General features: G+C 39.7%; 1 protein-coding gene across 1 annotated transcript in view; it reads left to right on the top strand.

The window, feature by feature from the left end:
* Window positions 1-20502, top strand: part of Lekr1 (leucine, glutamate and lysine rich 1) — a 167492-nt gene that overhangs the window by 69888 nt on the left and 77102 nt on the right. The window contains exon 6 of the mRNA XM_051199068.1: window positions 3223-3408. Within this exon, the coding sequence (XP_051055025.1) occupies window positions 3223-3408 (186 nt within the window). The remainder of the gene's footprint in view (window positions 1-3222; window positions 3409-20502) is intronic.

Consider the following 20502-nt stretch of genomic DNA (forward strand, 5'->3'; position numbering starts at 1 on the left):
TGGGCTCCCCTTCAGTTACTGCCTCCAGATTTGCGTTTGAGTTCTTGCACTCATTCACCCTTATGATGGACTGTAAACTGTAGTCTGAAATAAACCCTTTTCCTCTCCACGTTGCCGCCTATTGAGGTGTTTATCACAGCAATACAAAGCAGACTAGAATATCATACTTGTGTTGAAGCTGCATAGAACAAGCATGCAAACATGTATAAGTTTGTGCACAGCTGGTTAAATCTAACATGTTTCCCTCTGGTTAACTCTGGGGAGTAAAGGGGAAATGGAACCTCTCTATACATCTATTTGTAATTTTCTGTAAACTATTTAAAAATAAAAAGGGCTTTAAATCAATATGCTTTTCAACTTCTTTAATTAATAACTATAGTTTTTAAAGGCCTTTCCTGTTATTGTAATAAGATTAATGTCATGTGAATTAATGGTCACACAGTGGGTATAATGTTGGAATTCCCTGATAATAAGGTTACAAAGTTCTTGAAATAGCATAATGACACAATATAATTGTACTTTCACTTGACTAAACTCAGAACTGCAAAAACAGAAATAAACCTCAATAAGTTAAACAATTTAATTTGTGTGAGATTAGTACTTGCTTTAGCTAATGAATTTTGTTGGTGTTTATTGCTAAGAATCACCCAGGGCCTCACACATATGTGCACGTATCCTACCACTAAGCTGCAAACTCCCCTTTGAGTCTCTCTCTCTCTTAGTTTTTTTAAGACAGGGTTTCCCTGTGTAGCCCTGGCTGTCTTGGAACTTGCTCTGTAGACCAGGTAGCATATGAGCTATGGCAGGCCACATGTGTGAGCATAATATTGTGTCTGTGGGTTGTGCTGAAACAGAAAGGCTCAAGTTGGTACAGTAACCAGTATAGGTTGACCTGGTGGGGATCATAATTCTGAACCCCAGATTGGGACAAATAACTGATAAGTGTGAAATTATATAATGGTGAAATATAGAATTGTATGTTAACAGCATGAGCCATTGATAGAGGAGCATTTAGCTCATTGTGCTAATTCACCTTCACTGAGTTTAATTTCCTGATAAACTGTGTTGGAAATGCCATAGTCCCTATTAGTTGGGAAATCTTGCTGTCCTTTTCAATGAGGACATGGAAATAGACTATATTTCACAAATCAACTTGTGTTGCAGATTCTGCCTCTTAATGTCAGATAGAAAGTCACATTGACATTAGTTATTTTAGAGACGATAGTGTTCACTAACAGAATTAGCCAGCTAAACCTAAGCAGAGTCACTTCGGCAAATGAGAAATAGGTGACAGCATGTGTGTCCCACTCTGCAGTGTCATTCTGACTTAGACAGGCAGATGTTACAGTATGGGATAGTTTATTCAGCCACTAGAAGCAGCTTTTGCGGCTGTAAAAATACCCAGGAAGCATTTCTGTTTGTCTCACTCTGCTAAGCTGCCTTGTTTTATAAAGCTTTCTACATTAATGTGCTGGTCATCACTCTCACAGAAACAGGCTCAGAATCACACTGTTTTAGAAGCATATTAGCTACTCTCAGTGGGTGAAATGCCTATAATGTAACTATTAGAGCATAGCAGAAACATGCATTTAGTATCCACCATTTGTTTCTTTAGGTTTTCCATTTGCAAGCTGAAAAAAGGAACTAAAGGACAAGAATTACCAGGGCCTCTTCTCAAGGCCCAGGTCAGTGGTTAATGCCACTTTTTTCTCCCAGACACATGTCCACCACCACCCCTCCCCCAGGAACAGAGCTTTTGCTTTGCTTTCTTTGTACCACATTCTCCTGTTCTTTTTCACATTCTTGAGCATCCTGTACCCCTCCATCTCTCCCTTCCCCTCGCATCCTTTTGTTCTCTAATCTCATTTTGTCCCTCTCATTGTCTTGGAACTTGCTATGCAGACCAGGTTGCTCTGGAATGCACAAACATGCGGCTACTGTGTCCTCTTGAGTGCTGGGATTGAGGGTGTGCACATCTTCGGCCTGGCTGGATCACATTCTTGGTTATGCTCTGCACCATCCTTATGGAAATTCTTTCCTATGCCCTGCTGTTGTCAGCTGCTGACCGAATTGCCTGCTCCCTGATCTGTCCTGTGGATCTCTGCCTTGATCTCTCCTTCGCGTATAGACATGGTAGAGCCATAAGCCAAGCCACTCACACCTGAATCCACCACACAACTTCGGAGGGGTTAGCCAAACAAGGCAGCGCCGGGTAACCTTCCTAGAAAACTCTCCAGAATTTCTCATAGTCCACACCCTCGTTAATATAATTAGCTGAATTGTACAAATGACATAGTATTTTCATTGTGTGTTTTGCTGCCTAAGTGGTAGTTTATGTTGGCAATGCTGAAAACACTGGTGAAGGGAAAACTTGAGAATTATTCTGATTGATGATTGTTCTCTATGCCTTTTTCAAGAAGGTATGTGAAATGCAAGCGACACTGTAAAGCCATTTAAAAATTAAATGGTATTCCTGGTGCACGAAAGGACTTTGAGAGTCCATTCCCCACAGAGGGACACTCCCTTAGCCTAGAGACACAGGCACAAGGGAGGGCCTAGGCCCTACCCTACTTGACTTGACAGATTTTGATGATCTCTCCTGGAAGGCCTCACCCTCCCTGGGGAGTGTGTGGGATGGGATTTGGGGGAGGGGGAGTCATGGAAGGATGGGAGGGAGAGGGGCCTGGGATCAATATGTAAAATAAAAAAATTAAATGGAAGGAAAGTAATGATGTTGAATTAATACAATATATTCTGGTTTCACTCAGTTAGAATCATTAAAATATATTTGTTAACTGGTACTTTGTACCTCCCTGCCTGCTGGTTTTAGATGCTCCATCCTCAGGTCCTTTCCATGCCTACCACTTAGAATGCAGGCCAGCAGCTGTCTTAGAAATGCTGCCAGCCACTCATGCTGCACATTTGCAAACCCCCGAACACAGCACGGGTATTATACTTTTCAGACCTATGTGAGGGTGTAAAAGCGGTTTGTATTGCTAGTTGTGTAATTTAAGGCTAAAAATATGTGCATCATTTACCAGTCCACCCTTTTCCTTGTTTCTTTTCAGAACGGCTACCACACTGAAATCTGGCCTCTGGCCAGGTGTCTCACTCTCAGAAAAGTCATCATCTTTTCACACATACATTTTCTAAAAGAAAATCAGGTTTTAGAGGGTTGTGATTTAATGCCTTCTGTTTATAAACTTTGAATTTTCTTTACAGAGATAGATATGTTAAATAAAAGTCTGACAGTCTCCCAGAAAAATAAGGTGTGCCTGGAAGAGGAAATGAAAAATCTCAAATTGTTGTCGGATGCAGCCATATTGAGGTCTCAGGAGATGCAGGCATCAAAGCAACATGAAGTAAACTTGCAAGCCAGGTGCTATGATCTGCAGAAGGAAGCACTAGGTAAAGAGAATTCCTTCCTGGGGTTAGTGACTAACTAACACAGAACATCTTTCTGCCTTCTTCTTAATATCCTAACAGTCTTGGGTCATCTCTGCTCAGTGTTTGCAATTGTCCCTTGCAGTCTTGCATTTAAAGAGGCAGGATTAAGTGGATACCTTTCAAGTACAAAGTAAGATTTCAGCAAAAGAAAGTAGTAATAGGGCTTAGGATGCAAAAGGAAAACGGAGCATATGCTGTTGTGTAAGAGGAATCCAGATTTTATTTCCATTTTTAATGTTTTATTTCTAAAACTTTTAACAGTTTGCGGAGGAAAGTGATAATATTTTCAAAACTTGAAATATAACTCTTAATTGTAATATTCTTTATATTTTTGTTGTGATAAAATGCATAACTTTAAAATGTACCTTTTCAAACTTTTGGTTTTTTGAGACAGGGTTTCTCTTTTGCTTTGGAGCCTATCCTGGAAATCACTTTGTAGACCAGGCTGGTCTCTAACTCACAGAGACAGAGATCCGCCTCTGCCTTCCAAGTGCTGGGATTAAAGACATGTGCCACCACCACCTGGTTCAAACTTTTTTTTTTTTTAAGGTGTAGCCCAGGCTGGTCTCTAACTTGTGATCCTCCTGCCTCCACCTCCTTCAGCATGAACCACCACAAGCAGCCCATTTAAAACATTTTTAATTATGCAGTTCAGGAGTTTTAAAGTATATCTATGCTCTCTACCGTACATGTGTGGAACTTTTTCACATTTACAAAACTGAAGTTTTATAGCCACTGGATGCTCATTTCCTTTCTGTTTGAGCTCTAGGAAGCCAGCCCTCTGTCTGCTTTGTTTCTGTGAATTTGACTTTTCTAACATTGTACAAATAGGTAAGATGATAAGGCAATGTTGGTTGTCATGTGTGCTGTCACAGGTGTCAGAATTCTTTTCAGTCCTGGCTGGATACAGCATTCCATTGCATTTGTGGGCACTCCTGGTTATTTCTTTGCTCATCTTCCCGTGGACATCTGGGCCTCTTACACCTTTTACTCATTGCATCTGAGGCTGTGGAGAAGGTGGGTCTACAGGTATCTCCTTGAGGCCTTGCTTTGGGTTCTCTGATAAATACCCATAGGCTGGATGTCTGTGTCATTTGAACAATGTCCATACTATTCCTCTAGTGACCATAGCATTTGAATCATAATGGCACCAGGTTCTTATCTCTGCACGTTTAATAGCTTTTAATGTTTTGGGTGATCATTTGGTATCTTCCATAGGGAATTGTCTTGCATGTCCCTTGCCCATTTTAAAGATGTAGGTATTTTTGTTTTGTTACTGTTGAATTATACAAGTGTCTCATATGTGGTACATATAAACTGCTTATCATATATGTGACTTTCCCATGACTTATGTTGTCTTCTCAAACCCATTTATGGTTTTCTTTGAGACAAAAAGTATTCCCAACTGAACAGGGTCCCTTTCTGTGTTTTGCTCTTGTTGCTCATTAGTTTGATGTCATAACTAAGATAGCATTACAAAATCCAGTATTCAAACGCCTTTTTTATTTACTTTTCTTTTTAAACATGAATCCAGAATTTTGGACAATTTTGGGACTAAGTCTAAGGAATACATATTTCTGCCTTAAATTGTTTATCAAGATAACTTTAAAAATGGTATTTTAATTGGAATGCAGGATGCGAAATCCATGAAGAATCAATAAAGGAAAAAAGGTGGTATTCTAGGAAGATTGAACCTGGAGGTAGTGTGTTATGATAGAATGAACACTTAATAATGGAAGTCTAGAGAGGGATGAATGTTGGAAGAAAAGGAAGGAGTCATACATTCAGTAGCATTATATAGTCAGAAAAATGTAAACTTAATTTAAAAGTTGTAATTTTCATATTACATGCACATGGTGGGGTGAGTTTTGTTTGGGTTCCACTGAGCAAATGTGGAGGTCAAAGGTCAGGTTGCTGGAGTTGGTGCTGTCCTTCTGCCATGTGGGTCCTGGGGCTCAAACTCAAGTAATTTTGCTTGATAGCAGGTGCATTTACCCTCTGAGCCAACTTGTCAGCCCCCCAAAATTGTAATATTTAACAGTAATATTTAACAGTTTTTCTTTTGTCTTTTGGTTTCCTATTTAGAGTTGACTCACTGAAGGTTCTCTTGGTAGCAGTTTGTTTTGTTGGAGTTAGGCTGACCTAGAACTCATGTCTCTCTTGCTTCAGTCCTCTGGGTGCTGGGATTCCAGATGTGTGTGGACAACCCAGCTCCTCTAATGCATTTTGTTTGTTTTCAAGACAAGGTTTCTCTGTGTGACCCTGACTGACCTGGAACTCACAGAGATCTCCCTGCCTCTGCTTCCTGAGTGCTGGGATCGAAATGAATGCCACCACTCCCAGCCTCCTCTTAATATTTTTAAAGAGTTGTTTGAGCAGTACAGATGTTGTGTTTTACATAATCAGTTTTCCTAAGGTACATTTCTATTGAATTTTTATGGCACCACCATATCATAGGTTTGTATTTTTGTGTATATACCTACACATGAGCACCCACACATATGAAACATGTTTGCACACAATACACACATTAAAAAGGAAAATATATCATAAGATGACTTCCTCCAAAAAGCTAAAAGTCTCATAACATAAAAAAAAAACAAAACAAAACAAAAACAAACAAACAAAGCAGTGTCTTCTCCCAGGGAACAGGCCAAAGATTGTGTAAGCCTGTTCCACCAAACTTTCAAAGAACAGAAGATCCTAACTTTACAAAGCCTTTTTTTTTTTTTCTATGCTAGCGACTGAGTCTAGGGCCTTGTGCTCAGTAAGCAAGTGTTCCAGGACTGAGCTGAGTCTCCAGGCCCTCCAAAACATTTTTAAAAACAAACAAAAATTGAATGCATTTCTCAGTTTGTTCTACAAGGCTAAAAAATAACCCTGTTCTCAATACCAGACAAAGGGATCAGAAGAAAGGAATGCACTAAGCTTCTTTAGATTATGAATATTGATGTAACAATTTTCATAAAATATGAGTAAATCAAAGCATCCTTCCTTTTTGCTGAGCACACAATCAATTCTTATAAGTTCCTTTGAAATATAAAATACAGTCTTTCCAGATTTCTCAGAGCTAATGGTGTTGAAGCCATCATCATTTTTTTGTTGTTGTTGTTCCCAGCAACCCCTTTCAGCTGCTTGCTCATGGTGCCACATATCCTGATAGTTTCTGACATCTACTGAGCACTAGCTATTTGTTCATCATGCGCTAAAGCATATCTGTTACTTCATTTCATTCACAAATAGCCTAGGGCTTAATTATCATTATTATGCTCTTGTTACTAGTGACAAAATTCAACATTAGTCAAGTTAAATAATTTGTATTAAGTTACAAAGCTAGTAAGTAACAAATATAGAGCATGTCTTAACATTCAAAGAATTACATGTAGCATTTCATTTGATAGTTGGTCCATAACTGAAGCCATATGTACAGTGCTGAATCCTCTTCTCAATGGAAAGTGCTGTTTTAGACTCTGGATATGGCTTTTCTGAGGACTATGGTGTGACTGGAAATGTGTACCATTTGTAAGAAGAGGTCCCATCATTTCTTAGTGGGTTTCCATACAGAAAAGGGAACAAATCTTGTTTGTTTCTTTCCAACTACCTCAACTATGACCAGACATTAAGATTTTGGCAAGCAGATTTCAGAATGTTTTTTTTTCACAGCTTTTTAACAATGCAAGGCTGGCTGCCTTAAGGGAGCTGAGTCTGGATGTGGAACATTCAGGTATGTTATGAAAGATTTGGGAGAAAGTTAGGGAACACTTTAAGCTACATTTTGTAGTGATTTATTTTAATAATGAACATATCATCAATTTTGTTTGTTTTGGGAGAGGAATCAACAGATCATACCCATCTACCATAATGCCAGTGACTATCACAGACACAGCATGAGGAAGCCAGGCACCAAGAATGCATTCCACATAGCTTCCTTTACATCAGCTTTAGTGGGTGAAATATCTACAGTCCTAAAAACCAACACAGTAGTGGGAGGCTTCTCTCCAACCTGCCAGTTCCCAAATAATCCCCCAGAAGCTTATATTAATTATAAATGCCTGGCTGACAGCTCAGGGTTATTACTAGCTAGTTCTTCCATTAAAATTAACCCAAATTTCTTATCTATGCTGTGCCACATTGTTTGTGGCTTGTAAAAAACAAACAAACAAACAAAACAAAAAAGAATGAACAGGTCATTTCTGAATTGAGTGTATGAAGTCATATTCAAATAAATTTCTTATACTTGGGGACTGATATATTTCACTCCAGTGGACAGAGTATTGATTTTATGAACTAGAAATCAGGCCTGTGGTGGCAAGTTCTACCTAAGAGCTGCTCTGACATTCCTTCCTACAACAAAGTTCCTCTCTCATAGAATAGATTATCTCCTTGACTTTGAACTGCAGCCCAGGTGTAGATTCCTGGACACTGGTGGAACCAGGTGCTGTTTCAGGCTGAGGGTGGCACATTAAAAACATATACCAATAAGTAGTATGAAATAATTTTATGGCATCTGTCCCAGCAGAAGCTAGTAACGCTGAAAATGTAAATTGTTGTGAGCTTCTTTAATGTATGAATAATAGATCCTCTTAGGAGCTATGATGTTTTGGAGTTCAATGCAGTATTTCTTCTTTCAAAACCAGGCACTATCAAAGTTAAATATTGTAAATAAGACAGAAGGAAAGCAAAGCAGTTAACAGACCAGTTTTCCATGTATTAACACAAACCCAAAATGCAAAAGCAGTTAGCATGGTGATACATGTCCATATGTTGCTAGGGACACTGTAAATTGATACAGAGTAGTTTTTATCTGTCTGAACTACAAATGCACCCCCACTTTGATGTTGTAGTTCTGTTCTGGAATTGACATGTAGCATTCCCTATTAAATAATAGGTATAGATGTGCAAAGTTACTCCTTGAAGCATAGTAACAGCAACAGAGAGCAAGCCACTGGGTTACTGGTTAGAGAGCTCCTGAAACAGTCAGACAGTAGTTTCCACATAGTTATAAAAGAGGAAAGAACTGTCTTGTCAGCCAGGGAAGACAAGAGGCATAGCCTGCATTTTTGCATGGTGCAGTCTATATGGAAAGGAGTTCATCAAGAATGTGAGCATTCTTGTTTGCTATGTGCCTTGAAAGCCTTTGCATACATGTGTACAGACATCTGTACACACATATGTGGATAGGAAACTAAGAACAGTGTTTACCTGCTTGAGGGTGATAAGCATTAGGTGAGAGACAACTGGGGGAAGCCTTTCAACACTAGGTTTTTCTCCACAGCAAGTTGAAATTTACAGGAAAAAGAATCAAGAATATAGAGTTCTTATTGCCCCCCCCCACACACACACAGTTTCCCCATTTTAACTTTCTTCATCATGGCAGTGCATTTGAATAACTGATGAACTAATCTCAACAAGTTCACATCTCCATGACTGTACCTGCATGCTTTCTCTGTTCCTGGACCCTTTCCAGGGTCCATACTACAGTTACCGTCATGACTTCTCAGGCTCCTCTTGATTCTAAAGTTTCTCAACATTCTTTGTTGTTGTTTCTGACTTTCTTGGAATTTTGAAGGATTCCTAGTCAGGTATGTGTAGGATGCCCATCTATTAGGTTATCTGATGTTTTTCTTACAGTTACACTGGAGTTATGTGGCCCTGGAGAAGGAAACACCCAGAGGTAGAGTACTGTTTTAATTATGTCTTGTCAAAAATAAACACTACCAGCACAGTATGATTTATCAGGACTATTGATGTCGGTTGACCTTGGTCACCTGGCTGCAGCACTGACTTTGTCTGGCTTCCCCATGGGAAAGTTACTTCTTTCCCCTTCCCCGTACTGTCCTCTCTGAAAGGAATTTTCTGTGGGCCACTCAAATTTGAGGGGGAGACATCAGCTCCCCCTCCTTTAGGAAAGGTATCTGTATAGCTTATTTGTAATTTTCCTGCATGGAAGAGTAAGCCTTTTCTTTCCATTTCTTAATTTATCATTTATATGAGTGTTGACTCACCTATATTTATATTTAGGTTATAACCCCACAGTTTCTTCTCTAACTATATAGCTTTATTTTACTGAGGTTCTTTCCGTTGACTCCTACATCTCTTTGACTTATTCCCATCAATACGGGGTGTTCTTACTTTCTAACACTGTAAAGACAGCTCATCATGATTATTCCATGCCTCACTGCTAGAGTCAGCTCCTTGTCCACTGAGCTCGGACTCCTCCCATTGCAAGGTGATATGCCAAATCAGGAAGTCAGCGAGTTTGTTAATATGGGACATTATTTGCTTTATGTGCTATCAGGTGACAGATCAAAGACATAAGTGTGTCTGTGCTAATGTGTATGCACACATATCTATAAGCATTTCTGTATGGGACCATCTATAGCTATAATCAGACTAATGTGGGTTCTTATTAAGGTTGCTTATTAAGGCTGCATGAATCATCCCTCCCTCTTCAATGGGAAAATTATTCTATTTTTCATATTTTAAAAACTATTTTAAATATATGTTTTTTATACAAGTAAATTTAAAAATGAAATAATAGGCTTAGAACAATTAGGACAGATTTGCTGACATACACATTGTGTACTTAAAATGTTTCTCAAAGTGAACTTCCCTTGAATCAAAGCATACTTTCAAAATTTGTTCTATTAATTTGGCTTATAAAATAAGCAGTTTCTTTGAATATTTTAATTCTCTGTAAGAATACTAAGCCTGCCGAGAACATGGTATCTCTTATTACCAGAGAGCTAAAAGTAATAATAATAATAATAATAATCTTTTTCGTAATGAAAAAAGTGCTGGTGAGCATGGGATTTGGGGGTACAACAGGAAGAAAAGGAAGACATTTTCCCTCTGGGGACTCCTCTGCTCCTCATTCAACTGTTCTCAGTGTTTGATGTAAGCTCCAGCAATATACACTCTCTCATGTGGTCCTCACATTGTCATTCTGTGGATGCATCTGTCATTCTGTGGATGTAACTGAATGAGTTTATGATCTATTAGACATGGAGTAGTCTGCAGCTGAGAGTCAAACCCAGGTCTCTGTCAAACCAAAGCCTGTGTATCCCATTAGTCATTGCACTAGGAAATTCCCAACTCCTTTTCTTAACTAAACATAAAAAGGAGTTTTTCTCCCTTACAAAACTAGGCCATGGACCTAGCAAGTCTTCTAAGGCTTTCTGCTAGGCAGTGCTGTCCAATCCGCCTGACTACAGGAATATCTGGGACTGTGCTACTGATAAGTGTGGTGGCATGGAGGGTTGGGTAAGTAAAGGGATTGTTTTTAAAAGTACATTCTTTCACATCTGTCCTATGTCTGAGTTACAGCCTCCAAGGTGAAAAAACACCTTGGTTTTGTTAAGTGCTCCTGTTGGTTCTTATGACCAGACTAATTTGGTATTAGCTTAAAAAATACTAATAAGGAATGCAAGAAAAAGACTGTCTACACTGTAGCATGGTTGGTGAGTGTTGGCACCAGCTTTTGCTTTCGCCCAGAAATGCAGTTGTGAAGTTTCTTGACTAACAGTTGCCATGTGCAATTCAAGCAACAAAGGATTTTTTTTTTTTTTAATGATTTTTAGGTGTTTAGAATCTTTGAGAAGGTTGAAGAACCAGCTTAGAAATTAGCTGTGGGTGCACACACCTTTAATCCCAGCACTCGGGAAGCAGAGGCAGGTAGATCTCTGAGTTGGAGGCCAGCCTGGTCTACAGAGAGACTTACAGGACAGCCAAGGCCAGGCAGTGTAGCACCAGCGCTACGATCTGTTCCACCAATCAGGCGAAGGCCTAGAGATTGAAATAAGAGACAAGACAGCAGGTCATTCGTTCAATGGCAATGTCTGAATGCCAAATGCCAGTTTATTGAGGGGATGGAGTGAGCTTATATACTGATTTACAGCACAGCGGGAGAAAATAACAGGATTTTTAGGCTTAGCTCCTCCCCACCAGGTGTGTGGGGAAGTACCAGGAAGAGTACCAATAGCAGCTGTGGGGCAAGAAGTTCTAGCCAACAGCTTCAGGCTTGCTCAAGGTGCCTCAGGGGTCTGTACAGGGCCCTAAACACAGAGCAATCCTGTCTAAAAAAAAAAAAAAAGAAAAGAAGGAAGGAAGGAAAGGAAGGAAGGAAGGAAGGAAGGAAGGAAGGAAGGAAGGAAGGAAGGAAGGAAGGAAGGAAGGGAGAGTAGCCAGTAGCCAGGAAGGCTGATAGCTTCCAGCAAACACACAGCCACTATGTACCAAAGCAGTGAGCCCCTCTGTCTTGCCGCCTCTTCTGGTCTCCAGGCCACTGGACTCTGGACAGAATTGTCTACTGTTTCAGTGGTTTGGTACCAGTGATAACATATCAGATCTTTTTTTTTTTCTTTTTTTTTTATGCATATAGAGTATTTTTTATTTAATTTTATATAACAAAGTCCAATTAAATGAAAACAAACATTTATACACAATATTTGGGAATTTGGGCGTCGTTCTTTCCAAACTACTTCCTGCTGGTAAGGGGCGCTGTCTTGGGGGATTTGAAGAAGATTCAGATATCCTAGCTGTAGTCTGTAGGGCTGTTTTGTCCAGCTGTTTGGAATGTAGGATCAGCTTGTACTCTGTTTCAGGCGGTCTGGTGTGATCAAACCACATTAGTCTGGAAGGAATCCACATCTTTTCATTTTCTGTGGAAACAAAAATAGAAATACTTTTCCCCAGTAACTTGTTCTTCAACTTAAATTTTGGAGTCAAAGCGTTTTTTTTTTTTTTTTTTTTTTTTTTTATTATTTTACATTTTGATCCCAGTTCCCTCTCCCTCCCTCCCTCCCTCCCCCCAAGCCCTCCCTCCTTCCTTCCCTCCCTTTTGCCCTCTCTACCCTCTCCCATGCACTCTAAACACCCTCCCCTCCCAACCCCCCACCACAATACAATATGTAGGGGAATGCCATCCAGTTGGGGTCATGTAGATCTGACAGGTCCTGTGAAGTAGGGACTAGGGCTTCTCTCCTATCTCTAGAATAAGGCAGTTATCCCTCCATGGGGGATATGTTTTGCAAAGTCCTTTTGTGCACCAGGGATACATCCTGGCTCCACTGTCTGAGGTCTCTTAGACTGCTCAGACCTTCTGGCTGAGACCCATATTCAGGGGGGTCCGAGTCAGACCCCTGTTGGCTTCCCAGCTATCAGTCTAGTGGCCCTTAGCTCCTCCTTGTTCAGGTAAGCTGTCTCTATGTACTTCTACCGCATGGTCTTGTCCTCTCCATCTGCTTCTGGGTTCTAGTTTGACTCAGTGTTTATGTATGGGTGTTTGCTCCTGTTTTCAACAGGCATTAGTTGAGGACTCCATGGAGAAGTTAGTTGTTGATCTCACTCTCCGGGAAGGGCATTTATGATAGCCTTTCCACGGAAGCTGAGATTGTTAGTTGGGAGCAGTCTTGTAGTTCCCTCGACCTTTCTTTGTGTTCAACTTTATCTTCAAACCAATATTGGCTCCCTCTTTTATGTTCTCTCTCTCTGTCTCTGTCTCTCTCTCTCTTTCCTATTTTCCATTCCTAACCAGGCTCAATCCTCCTGGTCGCACATGCCTTCCTCTCCTCCCTCTCATTTTCTCCTACTTCTCTCTGCATTAGCTGTCCTCCCCCACTATACCTGAGGTCTGGGGGACTTGTCCCTTCCCAGTTCTGTGAGGGACTTTATATGAATCTCTTAGAATACAACTTGTATCCTAGTTCCTCTGGTGATGTGAATTATAGGCTGGTGATCATTTGATCTAGGTCTAAAATCCATATATGAGTGAGTACATACTGTGTTCCTCTTTTTGTGACTGGGTTACCTCATTCAGGATGGTTTCTTCAAGTGCCATCCACTTGCCTGCGAATTTCAAGATACCATTATTTTTTTCTGCAGAGTAGTATTCCATTGTGTAGATGTGCCACATCTTCATTAACCATTCTTCGATTGAAGGGCATCTAGGTTGCTTCCAGGTTCTTGCTATTAAAAATAGTGCTGCTATGAACATAGTTGAACAGATGTCTTTGTTGCATTGATGTGAATCCTTTGGGTATATGCCTAAGAGGGGGATTGCCGGGTCCTGTGGTAAACTAATTCCCATTTTCCTGAGGAACCGCCATACTGATCTCCAAAGTGGCTGTATGAGTTTGCACTCCCACCAGCAGTGGAGGAGTGTTCCACTTTCTCCACATCCTCTCCAACATAAGTCATCACTGGTGTTTCTAATTTTAGCCATTCTGGCAGGGGTAAGATGGTATCTCAAAGTTGTTTTGATTTGCATTTCCCTGATAGCTAAGGATGTGGAGCATTTTCTTAAGTGTCTTTCAGCCTTTTTGATTTCCTCCATTGAGAATTCTTTCTTCAGTTCTGTACCCCATTTTTTAATAGGGTTATTTGGTGTTTTGTTGACTAGTTTCTTGACTTCTTTGTATATTTTGGAGATCAGCCCTTTGTCGAATATAGGATTGGTGAAAATCTTTTCCCAGTCTGTGGGCTGCCGTTTGGTCTTGTCAACTGTGTCCTTTGCCTTACAGAAGCTTCTAAGTTTGAAGAGGTCCCATTTATTAATTGTTTCTTTCAGTGTCTGTGCCCCTGGAGTTATGTTCAAGAAGCGGTCTCCTATACCAATTTGTTCAAGGGTACCTCCTACTTTCTCTTCTAAGAGGTTCAATGTGGCTGGATTGATGTTGAGGTCTTTGATCCATTTGGACTTGAGTTTTGTGCATGGCGACAGACATGGGTCTATCTGTAGTCTTCCACACACCCTCATCCAATTGTGCCAGCACCATTTGTTGAAGATGCTGTCTTTGCCCCATTGTATAATTTTAGCTGTTTTGTCGAAAATCAGGTGTTCATAGGTGCGTGGATTAATATCAGGATTTTCAATTCGATTCCATTGGTCTACCTGTCTATTTTTATGCCAATACCAGGCTGTTTTCAGAACTATAGCTCTGTAGTAGAGCTTAAAGTCAGGAATGGTGATGCCTCCTGATGTTCTTTTATTGTATAGGGTTGTTTTGGCTATCCTGGGTCTTTTGTTTTTCCATATAAAGTTGATTATTATCCTTTCAAGGTTGGTGAAGAATTGTGGTGGGATTTTAATGGGGATTGCATTGAATCTGTAGATTGCTTTTGGTAAGATTGCCATTTTTACTATGTTTATCCTACCTATCCAAGAGCATGGGAGGTCTTTCCATTTTCTGGTATCTTCTTTAATTTCTTTCTTTAGAGTCACAAAGTTCTTATTATATAGATCTTTTACTTGTTTGGTAAGCGTTACACCAAGATACTTTATGTTGCTTGTGGCTATTGTAAAGGGTGATGTTTCTCTGATTTCTTTCTCTGCCTCTTTGTCGTCTGAAAAAAATAGGGCTACTGATTTTTTTGAGTTTATCTTGTATCCTGCTAGTTTGCTGAAGGTGTTTATCAGTTGTAGGAGTTCCCTGGTAGAGTTTATTGGGTCGCTTATGTAAACTATCATATCATCTGCAAATAGAGACAGTTTGACTTCTTCCTTTCCAATTTGGATGCCCTTGATCTCCTTTTGTTGTCTTATAGCATTAGCTAGAACTTCTAGTACGATATTGAAGAGATATGGAGAGAGAGGACAGCCTTGTCTTGTTCCTGATTTTAGAGGAATTGGCTTAAGTTTCTCTCCATTCAGTTTGATGTTGGCAGTTGGTTTGCTGTATATTGCTCTTATTATGTTTAGGTATGTTCCTGTTATCCCTGACCTCTCTAATACCTTTATCATGAAAGGGTGTTGAATTTTATCGAAGGCTTTTTCTGCATCTAGGGAGATAATCATAGGGTTTTTCTTTTTCAGTTTGTTTATATGGTGGATCACGTTGATAGATTTTCGTATGTTAAACCATCCCTGCAATCCAGGTATGAAGCCTACTTGATCATGGTGGATGATTTCTCTGATGTATTTTTGAATTCGGTTTGCCATTATTTTATTGAGTATTTTTGCATCGATGTTCATCAGGGATATTGGTCTGTAGTTTTCTTTCTTAGTTGTGTCTTTGTGAGGTTTGGGTACCAAAGTTATTGTGGCCTCATAAAAAGAGATTGGCAATAAACCTTCTGTTTCTATCTTGTGGAACAGTTTGAGGAGTAGTGGTATTAGTTCTTCCTTGAATGTCTGGTAGAATTCTGCACTGAATCCATCTGGCCCTGGACTTTTTTTCGTTGGAAGGCTTTCGATGACTGCTTCTATTTCATTTCGGGTTATAGGTCTATTTAAGTTGTTTGTCTGTTCTTGATTTAATTTTGGTAAGTGATAGTTATCCAGAAACTTGTCCATTTCCTTTGAATTTTCAATTTTTGTGGAATACAGATTTTCGAAGTATGACCTGAAAATTGTCTGGATTTCCTCTGTGTCTGTTGTTATGTTCCCCATTTCGTTTCTGATTTTGTTAATTTGCATGTTCTGTCTCTGCTTTTTCGTTAATTTGGATAAAGGTTTATCAATCTTGTTGATTTTCTCAAAAAACCAACTCTTTGTTGCATTGATTTTTTGTATTGTTTTCCTGGTTTCTATTTTGTTGATTTCAGCGCTCAAGTTGATTATTTCCTGGCGTCTGCTCCTGCGGGGTGAATTCGCTTCTCTCTGTTCTAAGGTTTTCAGTTGCGCTGTTAATTCATTTATGTGACTATCCTCTGTTTTCTTCATATGGGCACTTAGTGCAATGAACTTCCCTCGTAGCACTGCTTTCAAGGTGTCCCATAAGTTCGGGTATGTTGTATCCTCATTCTCGTTGAATATTAGAAAGTCTTTAATTTCTTTCTTTCTTTCTTCTTTGACCCAGGAGTGGTGCAATTGCACATTGTTAAGTTTCCATGAGTTTGCAGGTTTTCTGCTATTTGTATTGTTGTTGAATTCCAATTTTAAAGCATGGTGGTCCGATAAGATACAGGGGACTATTTCTATTCTCTTGTATCTGTTGAGGTTTGTTATGTCTCCTAGTATGTGGTCGATTTTAGAGAAGGTTCCATGTGGAGCAGAGAAGAAGGTATATTCTTTTGTCTTTGGATGGAATGTTCTATAGATGTCTGTTAGCCCCAGTTGAGACATAACTTCTGTTAATTCTTTTGTTTCTTCGTTGAGTTTCTGATTTGTGGTCCTGTCTAGTGTTGAGAGTGGTGTATTGAAGTCTCCCACTATAAGTGTGTGAGGTTTTATATGAGCTTTGAGTTTTAGTAGTGTTTCTTTTACGAATGTGGGTGGCTTTGTATTAGGGGCATAGATGTTCAGAATTGAGACTTTGTGATGATGGATTTCTCCTGAGATGAATATGAAATGACCGTCTTCATCTCTTTTGACTAGTTTTGGTTTGAAGTCTAGCTTGTTAGATATTAGGATAGCTACGCCTGCTTGCTTCTTATTTCCATTTGATTGGAAAATCTTTTCCCAACCCTTTACCCTGAGGTAATGTCTATCTTTGGAGCTAAGATGTGTTTCTTGTATGCAGCAGAAGGATGGATTCTGTCTTCGTATCCATTCTGTTAATCTGTGTCTTTTTATAGGTGAGTTAAGACCATTAATGTTGAGGGTGAGTAAGGACCATTGATTGTTGATGGTTGTTTGATTTAGGTTTGTTGTTGGCAGTGGTATTGTGAATATATTTGTTCTGCTTCACCCTAGGTTTCTGGTGTAGTTGGATTATCTGTTGCCTACATTTTTGTGGGCGTAGTTACCTTCCTTGGGTTGGAATTTTCCTTCCAATACTTTCTGTAGGGCTGGATTTGTAGATACATATTGGGAAAATCTGGTTTTGTCATTGAATATCTTGTTCTCTCCATCTATATTGACTGAGAGTTTTGCTGGATATAGTAGCCTAGGCTGGCATCCGTGTTCTCTTAGTACTTTTAGAACATCTATCCAGGACCTTCTGGCCTTGAGGGTTTCCATGGAGAAGTCATGTGTAATTTTGATAGGTCTGCCTTTATATGTTACCTGTCCTTTTTCCTTCGCTGCTCTTAATATTCTTTCTTTATTCTGTATGCTAGGTGTTTTGATTATTATATGTCGAGGGGTCTTTTCTCTTTGGTCCAGCCTATTTGGGGTTCGGTATGCTTCTTGTACTTTCATGGGCATGTCCTTCTTCAGATTTGGAAAGTTTTCCTCGATGATTTTGTTGAATATGTTTTAAGCACCTTTGAGCTGGGCTTCCTCACCTTCCTCTATGCCTATTATTCTTAGGTTTGGCCTTTTCATGGTGTCCCACATTTCCTGGATATTGTGTGTTAAGGATTTGTTGGATTTATGGTTTTCTTTGGTCGATGAATCTAATTCTTCTAGTTTATCTTCTGCGCCTGAGATTCTCTCTTCCATCTCTTGAATTCTATTGGTTATGCTTGTGTCCGTGGTTTCCGATTTTTTGCCCAGCTTTTCAATTTCCAGCTTTCCTTCCATTTGTGTTGCCTTTATTGTCTCAATTTCGGTTTTCAAATCTTGAACCGTTTCCTTCACCTGGTTAATTGTTTTTTCTTGGCTTTCTGTACTTTCCTTAAGGAATTTGTTCATTTCTTCCACTTTTTTGTTTGTTTTTTCCTCTATTTCTTTAAGGGATTTTCTCATATCTTCTTTGAGGGCCTCTATCATTTTTATGATGGTGATTTTTAAGTCGTACCCTTCTGCTTCCTCTGCTTTGTTGTTGTGTTCCATTCTAGTTGGTGTAGATTCCCTAGATTCTGGTGGTGTCATGTTTGTCTTTCTGTTGTTAGGTGTTCTCTTGTATTGCCTTCTTCCCATAGTTTCTTCCTGTAGGTGTTGGTGGTGTCTCTTCCCTCTCTCTATGGTCCTTCCCAGATGGGCTTATGTGGATCAAAGATTCAATGTCTGTATCTCTGTGTGGTCCAAGCTCTCTAGGAGGCTTCTCTCTGGCCAATAGCCGGCAGAAGAGGACGAGGGCTGGACTGGAACTTGAGAAGGTTTTGCAGGGTAGTGGGATCTCACTGGAAACTGGCGCTCTCCAGCTGAGACCTCGTTCTTTGGCAGGGGCCCGGATTTGTGGGTCAAGGATCTTGCCTGCAGGAACTCCCAACATATCAGATCTTGAGCAAAGTCAATATAGACATGAGCTGTGTTTGGCCATCCATGCCAAACACCCATGCATGTGTTGCTGCTGTAAATGACCATGCATTACAGGGTAGGCAGATCCAAAAGTGGAGTTGCAACGAAATTCTGTGATCAGTGGTTTAGGGTTAACAAAGGTAAGTAAGTGACATGTGTGAAAACCAAGTTCAGAAACACACAAAACAAGAAAGCTGCACAGAGGAGAGTATGTTTGCTGTGGGGGCAAAGCAGTACTTTAGAGACTGCAAAGGGCCAGTTAGAGTTCAGCGGTAAAAATAGAGTATTTCTGAGTTCAAACAACTATGCCACACCTAAAAGCAGCAGGCTGAAAATAGCATTTATGTTATATATGACATGCAAAGGATTGAAAATCACACATGAAGGTTTAATTCAGTTCTGTAAGGAACACCAAGCACCTAAGCTAGGAGTTGGTTGAGCACTGAAACAGATAAACAAACCCAAGGGTCAACTGCTTGCAATTAAACACAACTCTTCATTTTACTTAGTCTACAAATTTAACGGTAAAGTTTTATTTGTTTATATAAATTGTTACTACATTTATGTAATCTATTTGTGATGAAGTAATCTAGAGAATGTGTGCCTGGGGATCATTTAGGAATGTAAAGGCTGATTACACAGAGCAGGTGTGGCCAGTCTTTCTCTGTCCCTCCTGTCAGCTCCCAAATAACAATATGGAGACTTCTTATTAATTGTGAAAGCTCAGCCTAGAACTTAGGCCTGTTCCTAACTGGTTCTTGTAACTTTAATTAGCCCATTTATATTAGTTTACATTCTATCACATAGTGTTACCTCTACCTCTTCCATCTTTACCTTCTGCTTCCTCTCTGCATCTCCTGGCATCTCCCATGAGCCTAGATTCCTACTCCTCTTCCTTTCTCTCCCCAGAAATCCTGCCTAGCTATTGGCCATTCAGCTTTTTATTACACCAGTCACAGTAATACACCTTCACATAGTACAAATATCCCATAACACCCAGGCATGTGCACATGCTGTAATGCCAGCACTTGGGGGTCAGAGGCAGGAGAATCTGGAGTCATTACTTCATCACTTGTTACATAGCAAATCTGAGATTGTCCTGACCCACATGAGACTCTTATACTAGTAAGAGACTGGGAGTATCCTGCACTTTTATAATGGACTTTATATTATCTACTAACATTTGGAATATTATGCAGACTTAAAAAAATAACAGTGTAAATGTTAGCCTAAATGTAGGAACATACTTGTGATTATGTTACATGGTTTTAAACAGTTCACAGAAGTATGCAATGCAATTGTGTTGAAATAGATACATTTGCAAATAGAAACCAGAAAGGAATTTAGATGTGAAAATAAAGTATTTTAACAGCAAATGAACTTTATTTTTTTAAAAAACTAATTAGTTAACATTCTATTCATAATTAGTTAGCATTCTATCTCTTACCACAAAAAAATAGGGAAAGAATAGAGGAGAATAAGAAAAGAGATACCATAATAGAGGGAGCCATTATAGATATAAGGAGAAATCTGGCACTAGGGAAATGTCCAGAGATCTACAAGGATGAACCCAACTAACAATCTAAGCAATAGTGGAGTGGCTACCTTAAATGCCCTTCCACAATAATGAGATTGATGACTACCTAGAGCCTTCATCTAGTAGCTGATGGAAGCAGAAGCAGACACCCATAGCTAAGCACTAGTCAAATTCCTAGAATCCAGTTACAGAGAGGGAGGAGTGATGAACAAAAGGGTCAAGACCAAGCTGGAGAAACCCACAGAATCAGCTGATCTGAACAAGGGAGCTCATGCACCCCAGTCTGATAGCTGGGAAACCACTGTAGAACTGACCCAGATCCCCTGAATGTGGTGTTAGTTTAGGAGGACTTGGCAGTCTATGAGGCCTCTGGAGTGGATCAGTATTTATCCCTAGTATACGAATGAACTTTGGGAGCCCATCCCACATAGAGGGATACTTTCTTAGCCTAGAC

Source organism: Phodopus roborovskii, unplaced genomic scaffold, assembly GCF_943737965.1.
Source record: "Phodopus roborovskii unplaced genomic scaffold, PHOROB, whole genome shotgun sequence".
NCBI lineage: Eukaryota > Metazoa > Chordata > Mammalia > Rodentia > Cricetidae > Phodopus > Phodopus roborovskii.